The 17,918-nt window shown below is 32.6% G+C and overlaps 2 protein-coding genes across 2 annotated transcripts; both read right to left on the bottom strand.

The window, feature by feature from the left end:
- Window positions 1-40: 40 nt before the first annotated feature.
- Window positions 41-3,725, bottom strand: LOC125049064 (SREBP regulating gene protein). The gene is made up of 4 exons (XM_047648147.1): window positions 3,361-3,725; window positions 3,044-3,188; window positions 2,482-2,633; window positions 41-2,118 (listed from the first exon to the last, which is right to left on the bottom strand). The coding sequence occupies exons 1-4, from the start codon at window positions 3,526-3,528 to the stop codon at window positions 1,921-1,923; spliced, it is 663 nt and encodes a 220-aa protein (XP_047504103.1). The 5' UTR covers window positions 3,529-3,725; the 3' UTR covers window positions 41-1,920.
- Window positions 3,726-6,632: 2,907 nt separating this feature from the next.
- On the bottom strand, window positions 6,633-16,321 carry LOC125049134. The gene is made up of 5 exons (XM_047648256.1): window positions 16,113-16,321; window positions 10,947-10,991; window positions 9,387-10,741; window positions 8,975-9,151; window positions 6,633-7,243 (listed from the first exon to the last, which is right to left on the bottom strand). The coding sequence occupies exons 1-5, from the start codon at window positions 16,219-16,221 to the stop codon at window positions 7,193-7,195; spliced, it is 1,737 nt and encodes a 578-aa protein (XP_047504212.1). The 5' UTR covers window positions 16,222-16,321; the 3' UTR covers window positions 6,633-7,192.
- Between the last annotated feature and the right edge of the window lie 1,597 nt (window positions 16,322-17,918).

The raw sequence follows: 17,918 nt of genomic DNA, 5'->3' as shown, positions 1-17,918 counted from the left end.
TCATGCATTTTATGAACATGAATGTTATGCAATAAAACAATTTTTAAGAAAATAAATTTATTTAAGTAACATTATATAATTTATTTTATTTTAGTATTTACTTAAACTACTTAAGATCACAGTTCTATTATAAAAACGTATTGTTTTAAATATCTATCGAATACGAAAATGTAAAACTTTGGGAATTTTATAAATTAGGGCCATTTCGGTGGCCTTGTAAATATAACAACATTCGACGTAGTTCTACGTTCACAATAAAATTTCTATGAATTTACATTGAAATTTTTTTGGAGTTAATCGTAATACAACTCATTAGGAAATATTTTATTTTCTATTTAAAATTTATTTTAAGTTTATATAAATAATTATTTATTAACTCATTAAAATATGCGTAATAAGCGATATATCTTGACATAATTTAACAAATAGAGCAGTGAAGTTTAAAGAAAAAAATACTGCGTAGTGATCTCTCTTGAAGAGGTCGGTGTCAAATTCTAATCACTAACATTCATGACCGCAATAAAAAGTTATTATTCTATTTCTGAGTGAATTTCCGGTTATTTCCAACCATTTATATGGATTTGGTTGGTTTGTGTAAATAAGTCTACAATTCTAAATTGTATTATGATTGGCCTAAATACTACTGTGGCGATTAGTTGATATATGTATATATATTAAGGGAAAGGTCGGATTAAATTTAAATTCAAAATTATATGTAATTATGATAGCGGTAGTAATACATTCATCAAGTGTACTTTTAACTGATTTCAAAAATCCCAAAGGATGTTAACATTTCGAAGTGTATTTTTTTATATTCCTTACATTCAATGTATATTAAATACGAGAATAACTGGAGTATTAACAGTCTTTTACATTAAAACAATTGTTATAATTAAAGACAACAAAACGGTATAGGTTGTATTTTATTTGCATCTATTTACCATTAATTTGGACATCTCTATAGCAATCACGAAGAACGTGTTTTGAAAGAAAACCTGATTTTACTAGAATGTTGCATAGATTTTGACATATATTTTAACTATACATATATCATTTAGATATAGCGATTTTCGGTCTGATACTAGTCAGGGTTTAGATTAACAGATTTTAAAACGACTAGTCTGATCAATGAGCTTATTTGAGCTTGAAATAATATGGAAACAAAATATTTATTTATATAATGTGTATACTCATAGGTATATGTTCCCACCCCAGGATGTCAGGTTGCCAATTCGAATACATATCCTTAGCAAATGGGGATAGTTTAACAGTTTTGAAATAAAAAACGAGAGAGTAACCTCTTACTAAAAAAAAAATAGTGCAATGGCACCGTTTTAATAAGATACTCATGTTTTTATTTTCATCACAATTTGACAGAAAGAGACGAAAGAGTGCTTAAGCTAAAATGTTTCAGTTTAAAGCAAATAAGGTAACTAATAAAATAACATGTGAAATGTTTCAAGCTAACTAGCCCATATACCTTTAGAAAGGTACATATACACATATAACATATCTTATTATAATATTAATTGATTACTTTAATTACGTAAATATATGTATCTTTATAAATTGAGTGTTTAATTATTACATATATTATGTTTGATATGAGGCCATTTTAAATATAGATAAGTCACTCACCTAACACCCTCAGTTGTTTTTCATACATTTTTTCTAACACCACATTACATATTTTATATCACATTTATTTTATGCTTTGTTCTTTTCATTTGCAAGTGCACATTATAAAATAAAGCACAGACATGTTTATAGAGTTCAATAAAAGTTCCAACAAGTTACCAGTTACTCTATGGTTCCAAATACACTCATTAACAATGCTTTAATTCACATTACTAACTTGTAACACCTCATAATTAATAGATGCTATTCTTGAGTCCATTGTATTCTATGATAATATCTCTGCTAGGAATCTTTTGATACCATTTGATTATCGGCAAAGCAATGCTTGTGACCTGGGTTTTTATATGAATTCTCATGCAATACACTATGAGAGCTTGTCCTACATTTTGTGAGACACAGCTCGTAATCGTCAGCAAGGGAATGCACCAGAACATGCTCCTCTGCAGTTAATTTAGATAACACAACTTGAAGCATGTTACGCTGAAACCAAATTAAATTACAACTCACAAATTTTCTACTATTACACTGAGTATGAATACAGAACTTAGAATGTATTTTTTATTTAACATGTATATTCATGATCATGATCATGATCAAACTACCAAAATATGCATCAAACCTGAAACCGTGTTATGTATACCTTACTTTGAAATACTATTATATTGAGTTATTAATATTTCAAACTGCTTGCCAGTATTTTTAATTAAATAATCAATACTTTATTGTGATATAATAGTATAAATAGTTTTAGTTAGTTAAAATAAATAGTTTTTCCAATTAAATAATTAATAAGAAATTAATAATAATCTTTTAAGGGGTTATAACACGTCATATTTTTACTACCTTTTTAGGATCTAGACAACATGCAACACAGTATTCATAAATGATACAGCAGTGATCCTCGTTACAAGATTGACAACTATATCGTGTAGTTTCATCTGTGTCAATCACACAGCAACCATTTTGCCCTATATCATTTCTTCGGCAAACATATCCTGTAACAATATCATTTTATTGAACACCACTAACAGAATTTGTAGGTAAGTATTTGTTTATTAAGCATTTGTTTAAAAACCAAAGCCAAAATTTATCTAAACATATTTTTTCTGAATTACTCTCATGCCATATTAAAACAATCGGGTTGGATTTAAAAGGATTAAATTGTAAACATGTGATTAAGTTTCAACTAAGATGAATAAACATATAAAAAACAATATATGCTAAGTTACAAAATATGGAATATAAGACATCTATGACATATTTCTCATAAGAAGACTAAACTTCTATTCCATTATGTTAAATTAAAATATTAATTTTTTTCAGCAGCATTAGACTCATTATTCCTAAATGTTTGTTATTGGTATTAGCTGTTATATACAGTAGGACCCAGGAAAGTATTGAATACCTCTATCATCAACAATTAATGCCCGGCCTTGGACAGAATTTCTACATTCCACATCAGTTGTTTCATTATGCTCTTGTAGAGTACGCCAAACAAATGGCTTATGTTGAACTGAGACGTCTTGATATATCATATTTTTGTTGTTACCCTTAAAGTATAAAGTTTACATTACATTTCTTAACTATTTGGAAAAAGAATGCATAAAAATCTTGTTTAAACTTCAATAACTATGGAATAAATAATATGATTACCTTATACTATAAAAAAGGAAGAAAGACAAATTGTTTAATTAAAATCATGATATAATTTAGGTAACTAACCTCTTTGAGAAAACTCACAATACAGTAAGTTAATGATGAAGCAAATATGATTCCAAGCACCAAGGGCCTCCGAATGAAGCGTAATATAGCAGCATAAAACATTTTTACACGCGGAAGCTTAGTTTTGTTCGCACAATGATAACTTAAATAAATCGCAAGTAAAAACATTTTAGACGTTACATATTATCTTCACTTACTCTCCCGTTTTAATGCAATTTACAGTAGTAATGTGAATCGCAATCGTTAATAAACGTATACTAATTGAAAGTAATCAGTATTTGTTTATAATTATTTTTATATTCTAATTTGTTATTGTATTTTATAAGTATTCCAAGACTACTAATTTTACTATATACATAGGTATTCGAATGTACTTAGGCCTTAGGGCAGTCTCTGGTATTCTTTAGACTATTCCGATTTCACAGATTATGTACAGTGCTGCCAACGGAGGAGAAAACTGCCAAACTTTGCCACTAGTAGCGCTGGTATCGCTTGACCCATAACTAGGGATGTGACATTCTGCATAAAAAATCGATTTTTTATTAATCGATTATTTTTTTAGCATGAAAAATCGATAAATAAATAATCGATTTTTCTTAAAAAAATAATCGATTTTTTCCTAATTTTTGAATTAATTTCAAAATAAACACCCTAAATATTTTATTTTTCATGGTTTTTTTAATTAGAAATAAACAATCGAAATTATAAACACAAATTAGCGTTTAAGAATAATCAAAATCGAAATTAACTTAATCTCGTTTTGATAGATTTTAGGTGAAATTTGATAAATGCTGAGTGTATGCCTTTACATATGCACATTGCAGTATTTTTCTTTTTGTCTTTTTAATTATTTAATCTTGTGCTGCTGAATAAATTTATGTTACTTTTAAATTATAGTGTTCCATTCAAACTTGAGGTTTTGTAAAATTAACTGGTTTTATCATCCTTTTGATGTTTTACAAAAAAACATCAATGCATCGAGTAATTCAATTCATCGCATTGTAAACATCGATGTATATCGAATATCCCTAATAGTTCGAGGTCCGGGTTATAAAAGACCAGACATAATGTCGGGAGGTGGCAGATGATTAATCGACTATGATTGATTTTCAATTATAAAAATAATCGATTATTTTAAATATAAAAATCGCGTAAAAAAATAGATTTTTACTTTTTAAAAAATCGATTATAATCGATTTTTTTAATAATCGATTATATTTTCACATCCCTACCCATAACAAATGCAAACGTCTAAGCCCCTACTTTATTATTATAAGATAACACAAGATAAAACAGTTTTTTTTCTCCAAAAATACCACGCTGCGCAGCATTCGGTTGTAATAGCAATGGCAATCACAGTTTTCCTAAGGACGCATAAGATGACTCTGGGAAAAAGCTCTAAAAAGACGCAATTTCAAAGCTCTTCGAGGTTATGTTCGGAAGCGGAAAATTTTATTGAATCCGATTATAAAGTTTGCATAAACTACTTTTAAATTATGATGTATATGGTATAGGTACTGAGGTATGTAATAAGTACTAATTATTATGCATTCAATTTAGGTTTACCTCAAGTTCATAGATATTTGAAAAAGACTGCAATCCCAACTGTTTTCGCATGGAAGAAACCCACTACCACTACTACACTATCGTAATAATATAATTGTAGGGGCAGCTAAGTCATTATCATCAGTGGAATGGATCAATTTCTTTGATGTTAGTTAAATTAAGAAGAAATAAACCTGATTTTGAGATGGCAAATTTTTTTTTCGCAGTTCACCAGTGATTTATCGCTAGGCGATAATTTCCTGCGTCTGTTTACACATCGACATTTTAGTAAGAAGACATTTTTTATGTTCATACGAATATTGTACAAAAAGGTTTGAACCGTTTTGAGTGCGAGATTTTTCATTCGAGTTTAGTGATTACTAGGGTATTGTTCTCAAAAATCCTTTTAATTTTGGGGCTGCCGATAATATTAAGTTATTTGAACTTTATAGAAGTTACGAGTGTTTGTGGAACACGGAAAAAGAAAATTATAAAACCCAATTTTTTAACCCAAAATCTTTTTTCCGTTTCTGTTTAATTAATTCTTGTATTAATAATTAAAACACCCTTACGCACTGCACCATGGTAGCAACTGGCACAAAACCTCGAAATACGATTATTGCTTTTGAAAAGTGGAAGAGAGAGAGGTGTGAATGTTTAGACGAAGAAACTTTTTTATATTCTTTCGATACAATTTATTACATATTCCAATTTCCAATATTTTTTATCAAGTAACTGAAGGAAAAGTAATTTTGATAAAGAACCTTTTAATCTATTTCTTTGTTGATCAAGAGTAGAGAGGAAGTGTGAGAGAGAAAGAGCGAGCGACACTTCGAAGAATGAACGAAGGGAACGTACGGTGCGCAGAGAATGAATTGGTCGAGGATTGATCGATCGATGATCGATTCCTTTAACATCCATGTTACGATATTTTTCGTATAGCAACATCGATGTCTTTGCTTTCAACATCGATGATCATCGAGACGAGCATCCCATACCGTTGTCGGTTCCTCGACGCACATCAAATAGGAAAATAAACCGTCCACATATCTAATAGCCATATTCAGAAGAGCATACTACCAGCATTCTTACTATCTATTTTTTCACACACAGCACGAATTTCGCATGGATAAGGCAGCCTACGCACTGGCGACCATAGACGCGGCCAGGCCGCCGCGGCCATGGTCGCCGGTGCGTAGGCAAGCGCGATTTGCGGAAGGCCTCGCGTGGCATCGCTGGCCGCTAAGTGCGCAGGGGCTATAGCGATGGCCATATAAAGTCCAGAATTCACTGGCCGCCGCGGCCAGATCGCGGCGACCATGGTAGCCAGTGCGTAGGCAGCCTAAATAATAAAATTCTGCTACTAGTAGAAATACACCCATAGGTGTACACATTGCTTACTGCGGCAAATTTTTGTGTTTATTATCTGGCAGGAGCATTTCGTATATGCATATCGGCAATTAGCAATCATAAATAGCCATGTGGAATGCCACCATAACTTTGAGAGGCAAATATCTAGGTGTCCAGTCTCATTTTTACACGAATCTTATTGTTTTTAGGTTTTTTATCCTATTTATTAGCGGAATAGACATTTACCTGCAACATTACGCCTGTCTGCAATGTGCCCCTTAGAACTCCATGGGGTTGTACTTGGCAAGTTCCATCTGCACATTATTCTTTTACTTTTTAGAAGGAATTGAATGGAAGGTTAATAATAATAATAATAATGCCTTTCAGAACTATTTTATTAATTAATTAACAATTGTTTTTTTTTGTAATTCACGTACAATACAGAAAGTGCAAAATTTCTTGCCCTTAGCGTTATAATGTTAGACTACGATGATAAAATTTGCCTGTTTAATAGGGGCAGTGAAATTTATCGCTTTCTGTTTGTATAACAAATCTGTAGAACATAATAATATAAAATAGGTAGCTTTAATGTACTATTCAACTACGATTTATATAGTTGGTATAGTTATAATACTTATTATTAAAAATTGCAGCAACTAATCGAAAGTTATTTTTCGATACAAATCATATATATTACAGGGAAAGTACAAGATAACGTCGGCAATCATATAAAAACAATAATGGCGTCTTTCAAAACGCATATCAAATTTAAATCTACATTCAACATCTGTGACATCATTTTTCTACGAAATGCTTGAGTTTAGATTGCGCCTTGAGTAATATGTTGGAATACAAGTCGAACTTCCAGCAGCGTGCCAATAAAATATTTTTAATTCTGCGACAATCGCCAGATAGAAGTTGGCAAATTTATTTTCTTTCAATGATGGCTGCTACTACAAAATATCTTATGAAGGTACCATTCCGATAGCTGTAAAAATAAACTATATTAATTATTTATATTATTTAGAACGATTGTTGATTTGAAACATAAGATAGATATTGAGTGTGCCAGTCAATAACATTGTTATATACCGTATTTAATGTATATCACCACGAGGTGGCGCAGGCGCTGACAGACACATCCCGTGTTCGTTCTTCCGGCGGAAGTGTGCATTTTGTTGATTAAAATTATACCGCCAAATAAGTGCACAATGAAGATAAAACACTCTGTTATCAATAAATAACCGCAAACTAATCAATTAAATAGTTCAACATTAGAAACCACAATAGAGGTTTTCTGTTTCCTGACTTATATCATACTTTTCGCGATAACGTCTAAAATCGCACGTATCCGCGGCTGGTTTTAATCAATGTTATTGAAGTTATACTTCTTTAGTCACGTTATGAAAAATTGATGAGAGTGAAATTTTACGATGCGCGCGCACCGTTACACAAAATTAACACAATGAAGTTAGTTCTAGGTGGCATGAAAATCGATAATAACTATGTTCAAGTTGTATATTCTAGTATTTTTATATTTAGGACACGTGTTTCGTAACTGTACAATTAAACAATGTGAATAAATAAATATTATTTTGGTGTTTTTATTCAATTTCAATTTCATCAATCAATTATTATCAATTTCATATACGACGGTGATAGTATTTACTAATAATAATTTTATTGTTTAATTTTAATATTTATCGTTAATCACTACTGCATTTTAATAATTTTTTTTCCATACGCCAAAGAAGTATAACTTCTAACGCGTGTACATAAGTATACACACTCTTTTATTATTTTCTTATATATCTACGCTACAAAACAAAATCAAATGAACCGGGAGACATCGGCAACTGTTTTTTAATTTCGTCGAGATTTCTATTTTCCCCTCATTTACAATTTTTTCTATTCATAAAACTGTATAAAATCTGCATAAGCTTTCTAAAAATGTATTACACTTTATAACTATTCCTTTATATTGTTGAAATTTTAAATAATTTTAAATTAAAAAAAAAAAGCGTGTGGCACTCGGGGACTGCCGCGGTAAAGCTATTGCATAGCATGCACCGGCCGCGTTTACGCTACGTCACCGATCGCCTCAGAGAGATGTGAATACGCAGTATGCGTTCTGTCCCACTCTAAAGCACCTGCGCAACGTAACTGATCACGCCAGACCGATGTGAGACGCAGTATGCGTTCTGTCCCGCTCTAACGCGTATTGGCCATATTACGTCATCGTGTATAAGGTTTTTATTTTCGTTACGGAATTTCTTCATTCGCGGTCGCCGCGCTTAAAGCCCGCGATAAGAAGCTATGCAATAGCTTAAAAACATTTTCCAAATGTAAATCAAGCAAAATTACTACATATATTAAAGTTTCATTCTTATGCTATTCAATAAATTTTAAAAACTGCGTCAATATCAACATTAGTAAAAACGATTTTCTAATACATATGATACTGCTATTGGATTTATTGGGGTTGGATAGCGGCACGTGGCTGGACACTCAATCTAGATGTAAATTGGACTGTATAAACACCATATCTATACTAGACTTAGTAGAATATGGTGTTCGATTTGTTTTAATTTACTTTTAGCGTTAACTACAATATATTGCTTATTGACACTTAAGGAATAGACAGAGCTGGACATTAAATATTTGAGAATCGTAACCACGGTTACATTATTAACTGATACTTCACAAAATTAAGGATTACCTGACATTCTCGGCTGCAATAATAAGCTTTGTAGCATCCAGTACAACGTGTGTTTGTTTCATTTTTACAAACACTACATAAACCTTGACGTATGTATGATGCATTACTGTTTAGGGACGTTACATGCGTAATCATTGGCGTAACATCTTCATTTGAAGAAGTTTGTTGGACGGGGCTCTGTAATAAAATTATAAAGTTTTATTGTTTGTTTTAGTAAACGTTTACTGATAGATTAACAATTGTTTTTGCGTGCAAGTGACTTGCCCGCATATATAAATAAAAAGTAAACGACTCGCCAGTCGCCAGGCTTATTAAATAACAGCAAATAATCGTAACCATCTGGTAATGAGACTGTAATGTGTAAATAATTTGTAAACAGGATTACTATTTAGATATACCAAATAAAACTTACGACAAGTCTAACTTCCAGGTTGTTGACATTTGGGGGACTTATGAATCCACTGTCCCTCGATACAGAAGATCTAACTATTTCAGCTTGATTTTGTACCTCATTCTTATTTAGTCCTGCAACTATCTCGAAAGGGATGGTCATTCCAGTACTAGGTTTTATGGGGGGCTGAATTAATTTCGACGTTTTGTCCTCCTGAATATTTTTACTGTGTGATTTTGCAAGTGTAGTTTCTGGTTTAGATTGCAATGTATGTAAAAGACAGGTGTCTATGTTTATACTTATTTCTTTTCCAAGTTTACCTGACGTAAATAAACAGGTTTGATCTTTATTTACTGCAGGAGCTGTTTCATTATGTATCTGTGAACTTTTATTTGAATTCTTTTTTAACACGCTTGTACGAGTAGGTGTATACGGTGGCAGCGTAGAAATTTGTCGATCATTAGATGTTGTATTAATTTGGCTCTTATCATACGCTGGCGGATCATACGCAGGTGGCCAACTTCTGTTCAGGGTTTTGTATCGACACCATTCGAACATTTCACTTAGTAACGGGCGCGTTATGTTATCATTAATATACTGTGATCTATTCCGAGCTATAGAATCAACAACTAGAACTATGTGATCAAAAACTTTGTAATCGTTATACAGATCACGATCAAGGCAATAATGAACTACATAGGCATAACAGCGTTGGAACAATTTTAGTTTTCTTTGACTTAATCCAAAGTTATATTGAGACTCATGTATTAAAAAATTAAAGACATGCTCAATGATAACATTCAGGCCATAATTTGTTTCGTGACTGATCTGATTTAAATTTTGCACAGTATTTGACCTAACTGGGGTTTCCCTAGGCGGGAATGTACTACTGGATTGGTTTGTTATTTGTAACCGGTTAGTTCTTTCGCTATGCATTTGAGGTTGGTGAAAGTTATGATTGGCGGCTTGCACTCTTTGATCTGGACTATAATCTTCAAATCTATTTGTTAGTGGGCAATTATTTAGGGTACAATTTGAAACTGGAAAATGGTGGGTATATGGCAATCTTTGGATGTTTATTGCATTCTCACTTCTTAAGTCTTGATGAGTTACTTTGTTATATTCGTTAGACATTTGTGAGGACTCTTCTCCTTTGTCTATTGATACATGGGACTTCTTCATTGCTTTTGTTTTTTTTTTAATTACTGATTTTCTTTTATTGTTTAAGGCTGTTTTAGCCTTATCAACAGATTCTTTTATTGTGGTGTTTGTATCATTACTATTATCTGGTTCTACTTCGATGAAGGTCACTATATCTTTGGGTTGGCTGAGGTCAAATAACTGCATTTGTTGTAGTATTGTAGCAGTATTAGAGCCTGAAACAAAAACATAAGAATACTATTCCAAGATTTTAATAGGTACTTTTTTTAAATTATGCTTAGAAATATAAAAAAATATTAACAAATGGACTTGGATCACATGTTTAGTGGTACCACTCAGCTACCCACCCGGCTATGGAGGTGTTTTTTTAATGGCATATTGTTTTAATTACACACACAATAACTGTTTTTCATTACTTACAATTAATATTGTCGGTTGACGTGGTGTCATTCATTAGCATCATTTCTGAAAATAATATTTAAAATATTTTGAATATACACACAAAATTATTATAAATATTTTTCACGAAGGAAAGATTTCAAATGTTTTATTATATGTATTAAACCGCTTTGAAAACTGAAATCATTTATTTCTTAGGTTATTAGTAGGGCTGTAAAACCTGCTCCGCGGGACCGGAAGCGTAAGTTCCCCGGATTTTGGAGCTTTCACCCTGCACATTTGTATACTGTTTTCATTCACTTACATCTTGATTAAAATATATTTTACTCCGTACTTGATAGAAGAAAACTTTAATTTTAGCCCTAGTAGCCAAGATCTGAGGTCAGTCTAACGTTAATTTGGCTACTAGGGAAGCCTCTTTTGTTGCATGAAATAGTGTGTTTCATCATTCTTGTGACGACAAGTGAGTAATTTTGCTTTATTTTTTAACCTTCTTAGGGATTCAATAAAAGTACAACAAATCCAATATAAATTACTCCCGCTCGCCGCTCGCGTGGTAAAATAGCGTCAGCAGCGCGTGCGGTGAAATACCTAACTCAAAGCTTAGGTATTTCACCGCGACGGGATCTGATCGAAAACCCGGACTACAATTTAAACCCCGCCCGGACGCTCTCCGGACGTCTTCCAAAGTAGGACAAATCCGGGGAAACCTGGACGGATGGCAGCCATAGTTATTAGTATCAACCAAAGAAAGTAAAATTTTGCGGGTATTACGAACCTACCCACAAACCGTAATTTAAAAGTTTATTTATTTAAGATATTCAATGTATGAATTCAGTAACCAAATATTCTGAAACCAAATATTTTTTTTACTAATCATAATAATAATTTATTTGCAAAAATATGTAACAAAAATATTATGGTGGTACAATCTAAAGTTCGCATATTTTGCCACACAAAACGGCTTGCAAATTTGTCTTAAAAGAAATTTAAAAGAAGTTTTAATAGATATCAAATTAATATTAATTATATAAACGCACGCAAATAATTATTTTACAACGCGCCCTAATTTAAATCAGGCATACCTAACAGTCAGTAATGTTTGGAACGGGAGGTTTGAATTAAATAGCCTTTTAATATGATATTAAAAGTTTATTATGGACTCGGTACACACAACACACACTTATTACAATATTAATAAAAAAATGGAAATGTTTTATTATATGTGTTTATTTTAACATTACAAGAACATTACAAGTCAAACGTAAACACGTTTAAGTCCAGTAATCGACGTGCAAGATTCAATGTCGTTATTGTAAGCCTGTAAAGGCTGGTTTACGCCGAGGCAACAACGTGCGACAGAGCCGCATGCTACACATAGCGGCATTCGGCACCTTGTAGCATGCTACATTAGCTAGAATAGCTAATGCTACAAATTTAAAAAAATATATTCTATTTAGAAAGCATATGTGCCGTACGGGAGCCTATTTTACGCCGAAGCAACATCGTGCCTGGATAATTTCAAAAGCATTGTGCTGTTTATGGAGTGTTAATGGTCTACCTAGTAACTTTAGCAGCAGCTTATTTAATACTACTAAGGAATAAGAAGCGTTGGTGGAAAGATTACTTCAGAATGGCCCACGGAATAGTTTATTAACAAAAATTAAGGCGTCTGCCTTATTTAAAAACTTTACCAGAATGGCAACTGAGGACTTTTTATTTTTTTAAGTCTAATTATTTTTCGTTACACCATTTCATGGCCGATTGTTCTCAGTTTCCAAAACAAATACAAACAAAAACAACCTACAAACTGTTTTGACGCACGAAAAATGTCGCATGGAATCGATTGTGCTCGGATACAAGCTGCGACAGTCTGTCACATGACGCAAGGTGTTGCCATGCCGCACGGTACTTGCCACAATGTGCGACATTTTTAACTTTGTAGCATGCGGCCTTGTGGCATATGCAATGCCGCACAGTGTTGCCCCGGTGTAATATAGGCTTTAGAGACCATTACATTTAGGTAATTAGAAATGTAGTCAATGAAGAATAAAACCTTAAATACAACCTAAATTAATTTATCTATAATATGTTTAAAAGTTTCAAATTATATAATTTGGCACGACTATTTTTTTAAACTTAAATAATTAATTAACTCTCAATAAATTTTTCTTTAAGGTTCAAATAATAAAAAAAAATTTCATATTTTATAAAAATGAATATATAGCTAGTTATATTTTTATCTGGCTTCACGGATTACTAAAAAAGTAAAAATAATTAAGGGTAGTGTCCATTTTTATGATTAAAATTATACCGCGAAATGAGTGCAAAATGAAGATATGTACGCCCTGTTATCAATAAATAACCGCAAACTAATCAGTTAAAAAGTTCAACATCCGAAACCGCACGTATCGGCGGCTGGTTTTAATAAATGTTATTCTTAAATATCTACGCTATAAAAGAAAATCAAATGTAAAGCACCGGGAGACATCGGCAACTGTCAAAAGTCTCGACCCAGTAAAAAGCTATCTTTTTTAATCTCACTAACAGTGGAACAAATAACGTTACAAATAAACGTGGAATAAAAAATTTATACCAAGAATAACCTAAGAATAAGCGAAATGTCTACTAATAAACCCGGAATTTCTTAAACCTAGTATAACGTCGGTGTAACTGATCATACTAGCGTTATTCCAGCCGACAACCTAGTATAAGTCTGACATAACCTTAAACTTGACTCTGACTTAATGAAAGCCGTTTAAACAATGTTTTGAGAGGAAACAAGTTCATGGTAGATTATATGGAGACTCTGGATATGCTTACACTCCTTATTTATTTACACCAGTACTAAATCCGACCACTCGTAAAGAAGAAGCATACAATTATGCCCACATTAAAACTCGCAATAGTGTAGATGTTTTGGTGTTTGGAACAACCGATTTAGGTATTTATTGTCAGGGGATTCAGAACATCTCTAGCAAACACCAAGATGTATATAGTAGCTTTGGCAGTCTTGTACAATATAGCCATTGAATTGAAAGAGGAACCTATCACAACCTATAACCTACAAATCACATTTCACGGTAGATACGGTGCATATTGCAGTGCTAACAAATTAATTTTATTTAAGTTAATAAACGTGGGATTACACCAAAACGTGCATCGCTAGTGGCAGGAGATCGCAGTGAGTAATATCCATTGCAGAATACATCTACAAATATCGAGCTGGTGCGAAATTTCGTGATTTCCTAGTGCCTTTTTGTTTTTAAAAACTACCCCCATTATTGACTTCATCGAAATTGTAAGAAACATTCTAAATTTAGAAATAGACGTTTATTTTGCAAGTTGCGTGACGGTTGACAAATGATATCTGACACTTTATTAAAGAAATTGCTGTGAGCGGATACAAGGCTTTTCGACCAACAGATACTAGCATTTTCGACCTAGTCTCGGTGATTGTGCTTCTTGTCAGCAGAGCATTCGTATCCTGTTACCAAATCTCAAAAATTGCTAGTTCGCAACAATGTGCCGGATGTTTGAGTGCATTACTCGAAGAGATACACTTGTCTTGCTCACGCTGTGACGCCAAATTCCATCTGGATTGCCTAAATATGAGCCTTGCAGACTATGACTCATTGGCTGAGACCAAGTCCAAGTGGGTTTGTGTAATTTGTCATAGCAAGGACAGGAGAGGTGGCAACAATTCTGAGACTCCGCTCCGCACTGCACCACTTGGCCAGCACGACTTTACAATGCATCGTCCTAAATCAGGAAGGACTCAAATGTTGAATTAGAAAAAATCAAGTCCGACTGCGCTTCACAGGCTGAAATGTTGTAAGAGTTCAGGAGGGATAATGAATCTCTGCGAGCTGGGAACAAGAGACTGACTGCGAAATTCGCTCAACTCGACCAACTTTCCCGCGCACCAAATATAGAAATTCAATGTGTCCCAGAACACAGAGGAGAAAATCTAACCAAAGTTATCCAGCAAGTTGGGAATGTCATCAAGTGCCCTGTCAATGGGTAAGATATCCACTACTGCTCCAGAGTCGCTAAACTAGACAGCAAATCTTATCGTTCTCGCTCCATTCTGGCTAATTTTAGTAGCCCGCGTTTGCGCGATGAGTTTATCGCGGCTTCCATAAAGTTCAATAAAGCGAATAGGGACTATAAGCTAAACACTAGTGTTATGAGGCAGTGACTAAAACTTGGTTTTTAAAAACTAACAAAGACTTTATTTAAAATTATGTTTACAATAAACTAACGTTGGATTTGGAATATTGAATAGAAGTGACTTTGAAAGGATCGGGATTTGATATTTAAAGGTTTGGGCGGGAGTAGGGATACATTAGGGGAACAAAAAATGTCATTAAGTAATTAGTTATAACTTATCACTACGTAAACAAATGGTTAAACTTATATAAGGGAAAGAAATCATAATTAGGTAAATAACAATAGAAAGATTAATAATACAATGGGGAGTGGGGACCACATAACACTAGCCACTTGGGCATTGATGGTATTGCGAAGTCTGCTGTCTATGTGGTTGAGCACTTAACGCCTGAAAATAAGGTGATACATGCCGCTGCCAGGCAGAAATCAAAAGAACTGAAATACAGCTACGTATGGGTGCGCAACGGCCGTATCTTCATGCGAAAAAACGCAGAATCAAACTTTCTCCATGTAAAAACCATAGATATATTAAGTTGCTTATCATAAGCACGCTTGGGTTGTTTTACAAATATATATTATATGTTGAATAGTAGGGCACCCCACACAATGTAAACAAAATCGATTGTAACCACCAACAAACGAATATTACTACTTATATATATTTAATTTAAGTCTGTATTACCAAAATGCTAGAGGTTTAAGAACTAAAACACTAAAGTATTTTTAAATATAATCAGAAGACCTACTATTTTATATTTGTGCTAAAATATGCATACCAAGGCTTTCTAAAAATGTATAATTACGTTATAACCATTCCTACAATTTTTTTAAAGAAATAATTTTAAAAGAATGAAGCGAACAGATCTACATCATATTAAATTTCCACTCTTATACTATTCAATAAACTTTTAAAAGTTCGTCAATAAGTAATAACAATAATAGTAAAAACTATTTTGATGTCCTGATATTTTACAATTTTACTCTATCTACTTTACGTCATTATATTTCACTTACTTAATAAATATCGAAGGCAATTAAAGTAATCACAACAATACACGTTTGTAGCACTACGAAACACAACACAGTTTGAACTGTAGGAACGTTGTAATCGTTTGCAACACATCCACCCTCAACCAAGATAAATACCGAACTAAATAAAAAAATGATGATTCCTTTTTTCGTACAACTCGACCTCGAGGCTCGAGGGTTCTGCGGGCCGGCCGGCATATAGCACGTGTGACGTGCAAACTGCAAGTAAGTACTACTAAGTAAGCATTTTTTTGTACTTATGCTTTTCGATTATGCAGGAGATATATACCTATGTATATTGAAAGTTTTTGGTATAACGTTAGTGTGTGAGTCCGCTTCAATACTTTACGTAGTTCACATGTCCTTTGTAAAAGTTAATAATTTTTCTAACAAAAACGTCTGTTAAATCGGTTTACGGACGATAATTTTACGTAATAAAGTCATAAGAAAACATTGTTGAAAAATTACATACTTTTATGAATTTAATTTAATTTAATTAGTATCACTAAATTATCATTAATTTGAATAACACAAAGAAGTAGATAATTAAAAAATTTTTTTTTTTCGATAAATTATCATATATTTTGCACTCGTTAATTCAAAAATATTTTTTTACTTAAATTTTATACATAAATTACAAGTATCTCTTAATGCATCACAAGCCAAACGCTCTCGCTTGCACGTTCGGCTCAGACGGAACTTGACAATGAGTCATGCATTTTCGAGCGTGCAGTCACGTCCAAAACTTTTGATATATTAATCTCACGGCTTTTAACACACAATCTTATATATTTTTTAATAATTGTATTCATAGCTATTTATCGTCTTAGTAATGCTGTTTCTGCAATTGTATCTATCGATACTTACAGGGTCAAAAAACACCAGTTTTCTAAATAAAACAAGCAGGTAAACGGTTTTAAACTATAGTCGTATTTTTAATTAGACGAAGTCAACTGACGTTTACGGTGTTGTCAGTTTTTAATGAAATAAAAATAGTGTTGTGACAAAGTGAATGCTTGAAAAAACTCCTGAATTTATGATCGGTGATGGCACTAGTCACCACGCCGCGCTTTGTAATAAGCCGTCAAAAAACTGATTGTAGTTACATACTACTAGTACCTTACTTGTATCAGAGCACTTTTATACAATTTTAAAATAGAAATAATATTATTTTATAGTTTGAAATGATTACCTATTCACACTCATTGTTCATTCATCTGATTGAACAAGAACTGAACGTATCACTATTACTTTAAATATGGCAATATTATTTTACAAAGTGTCATTAGCTACTTTCAGTTGGCTTCGTCTAATTAAAAATACGACTATAGACTTTTTGTGTTCTTTAAATATTAAGGCATTATGTATTTTAAATTAATTTGAATAATAATAATATTTCATTTCTAGACTAGATCTTTTCAAAGTCGCCATAGTAAATTAAATATTTACGAAAAATTATCAATGGATAAACATTTATTTTATGTACCGTATATCTGATCCATACTGAATGAACACTTTACATTCAATTAATGTAGTTGTTTAAAAGGTTATAGTCCTAGCGGGTCTATACCGGCTGAGAACTATGAATATAAATGACTAATTGCTTTCTATGATGACAGCCGACATTAGGGACTTTCTTTACGGGAATACGAGTGCCTTTCTTTATAATATACCTCATTATTAATTCTGTGACTTATAAAATATCAACTCCAGGACGCAAAAAACATGCAACTTGGAAACTATTCACATCAATCATCATTGTTACGGACAACGAACAATGCAGTTTAGAAA

This window comes from Pieris napi, chromosome 4 (genome assembly GCF_905475465.1).
Source record: "Pieris napi chromosome 4, ilPieNapi1.2, whole genome shotgun sequence".
Lineage (NCBI taxonomy): Eukaryota > Metazoa > Arthropoda > Insecta > Lepidoptera > Pieridae > Pieris > Pieris napi.
This window is presented reverse-complemented; position numbering and strand designations above follow the sequence as displayed.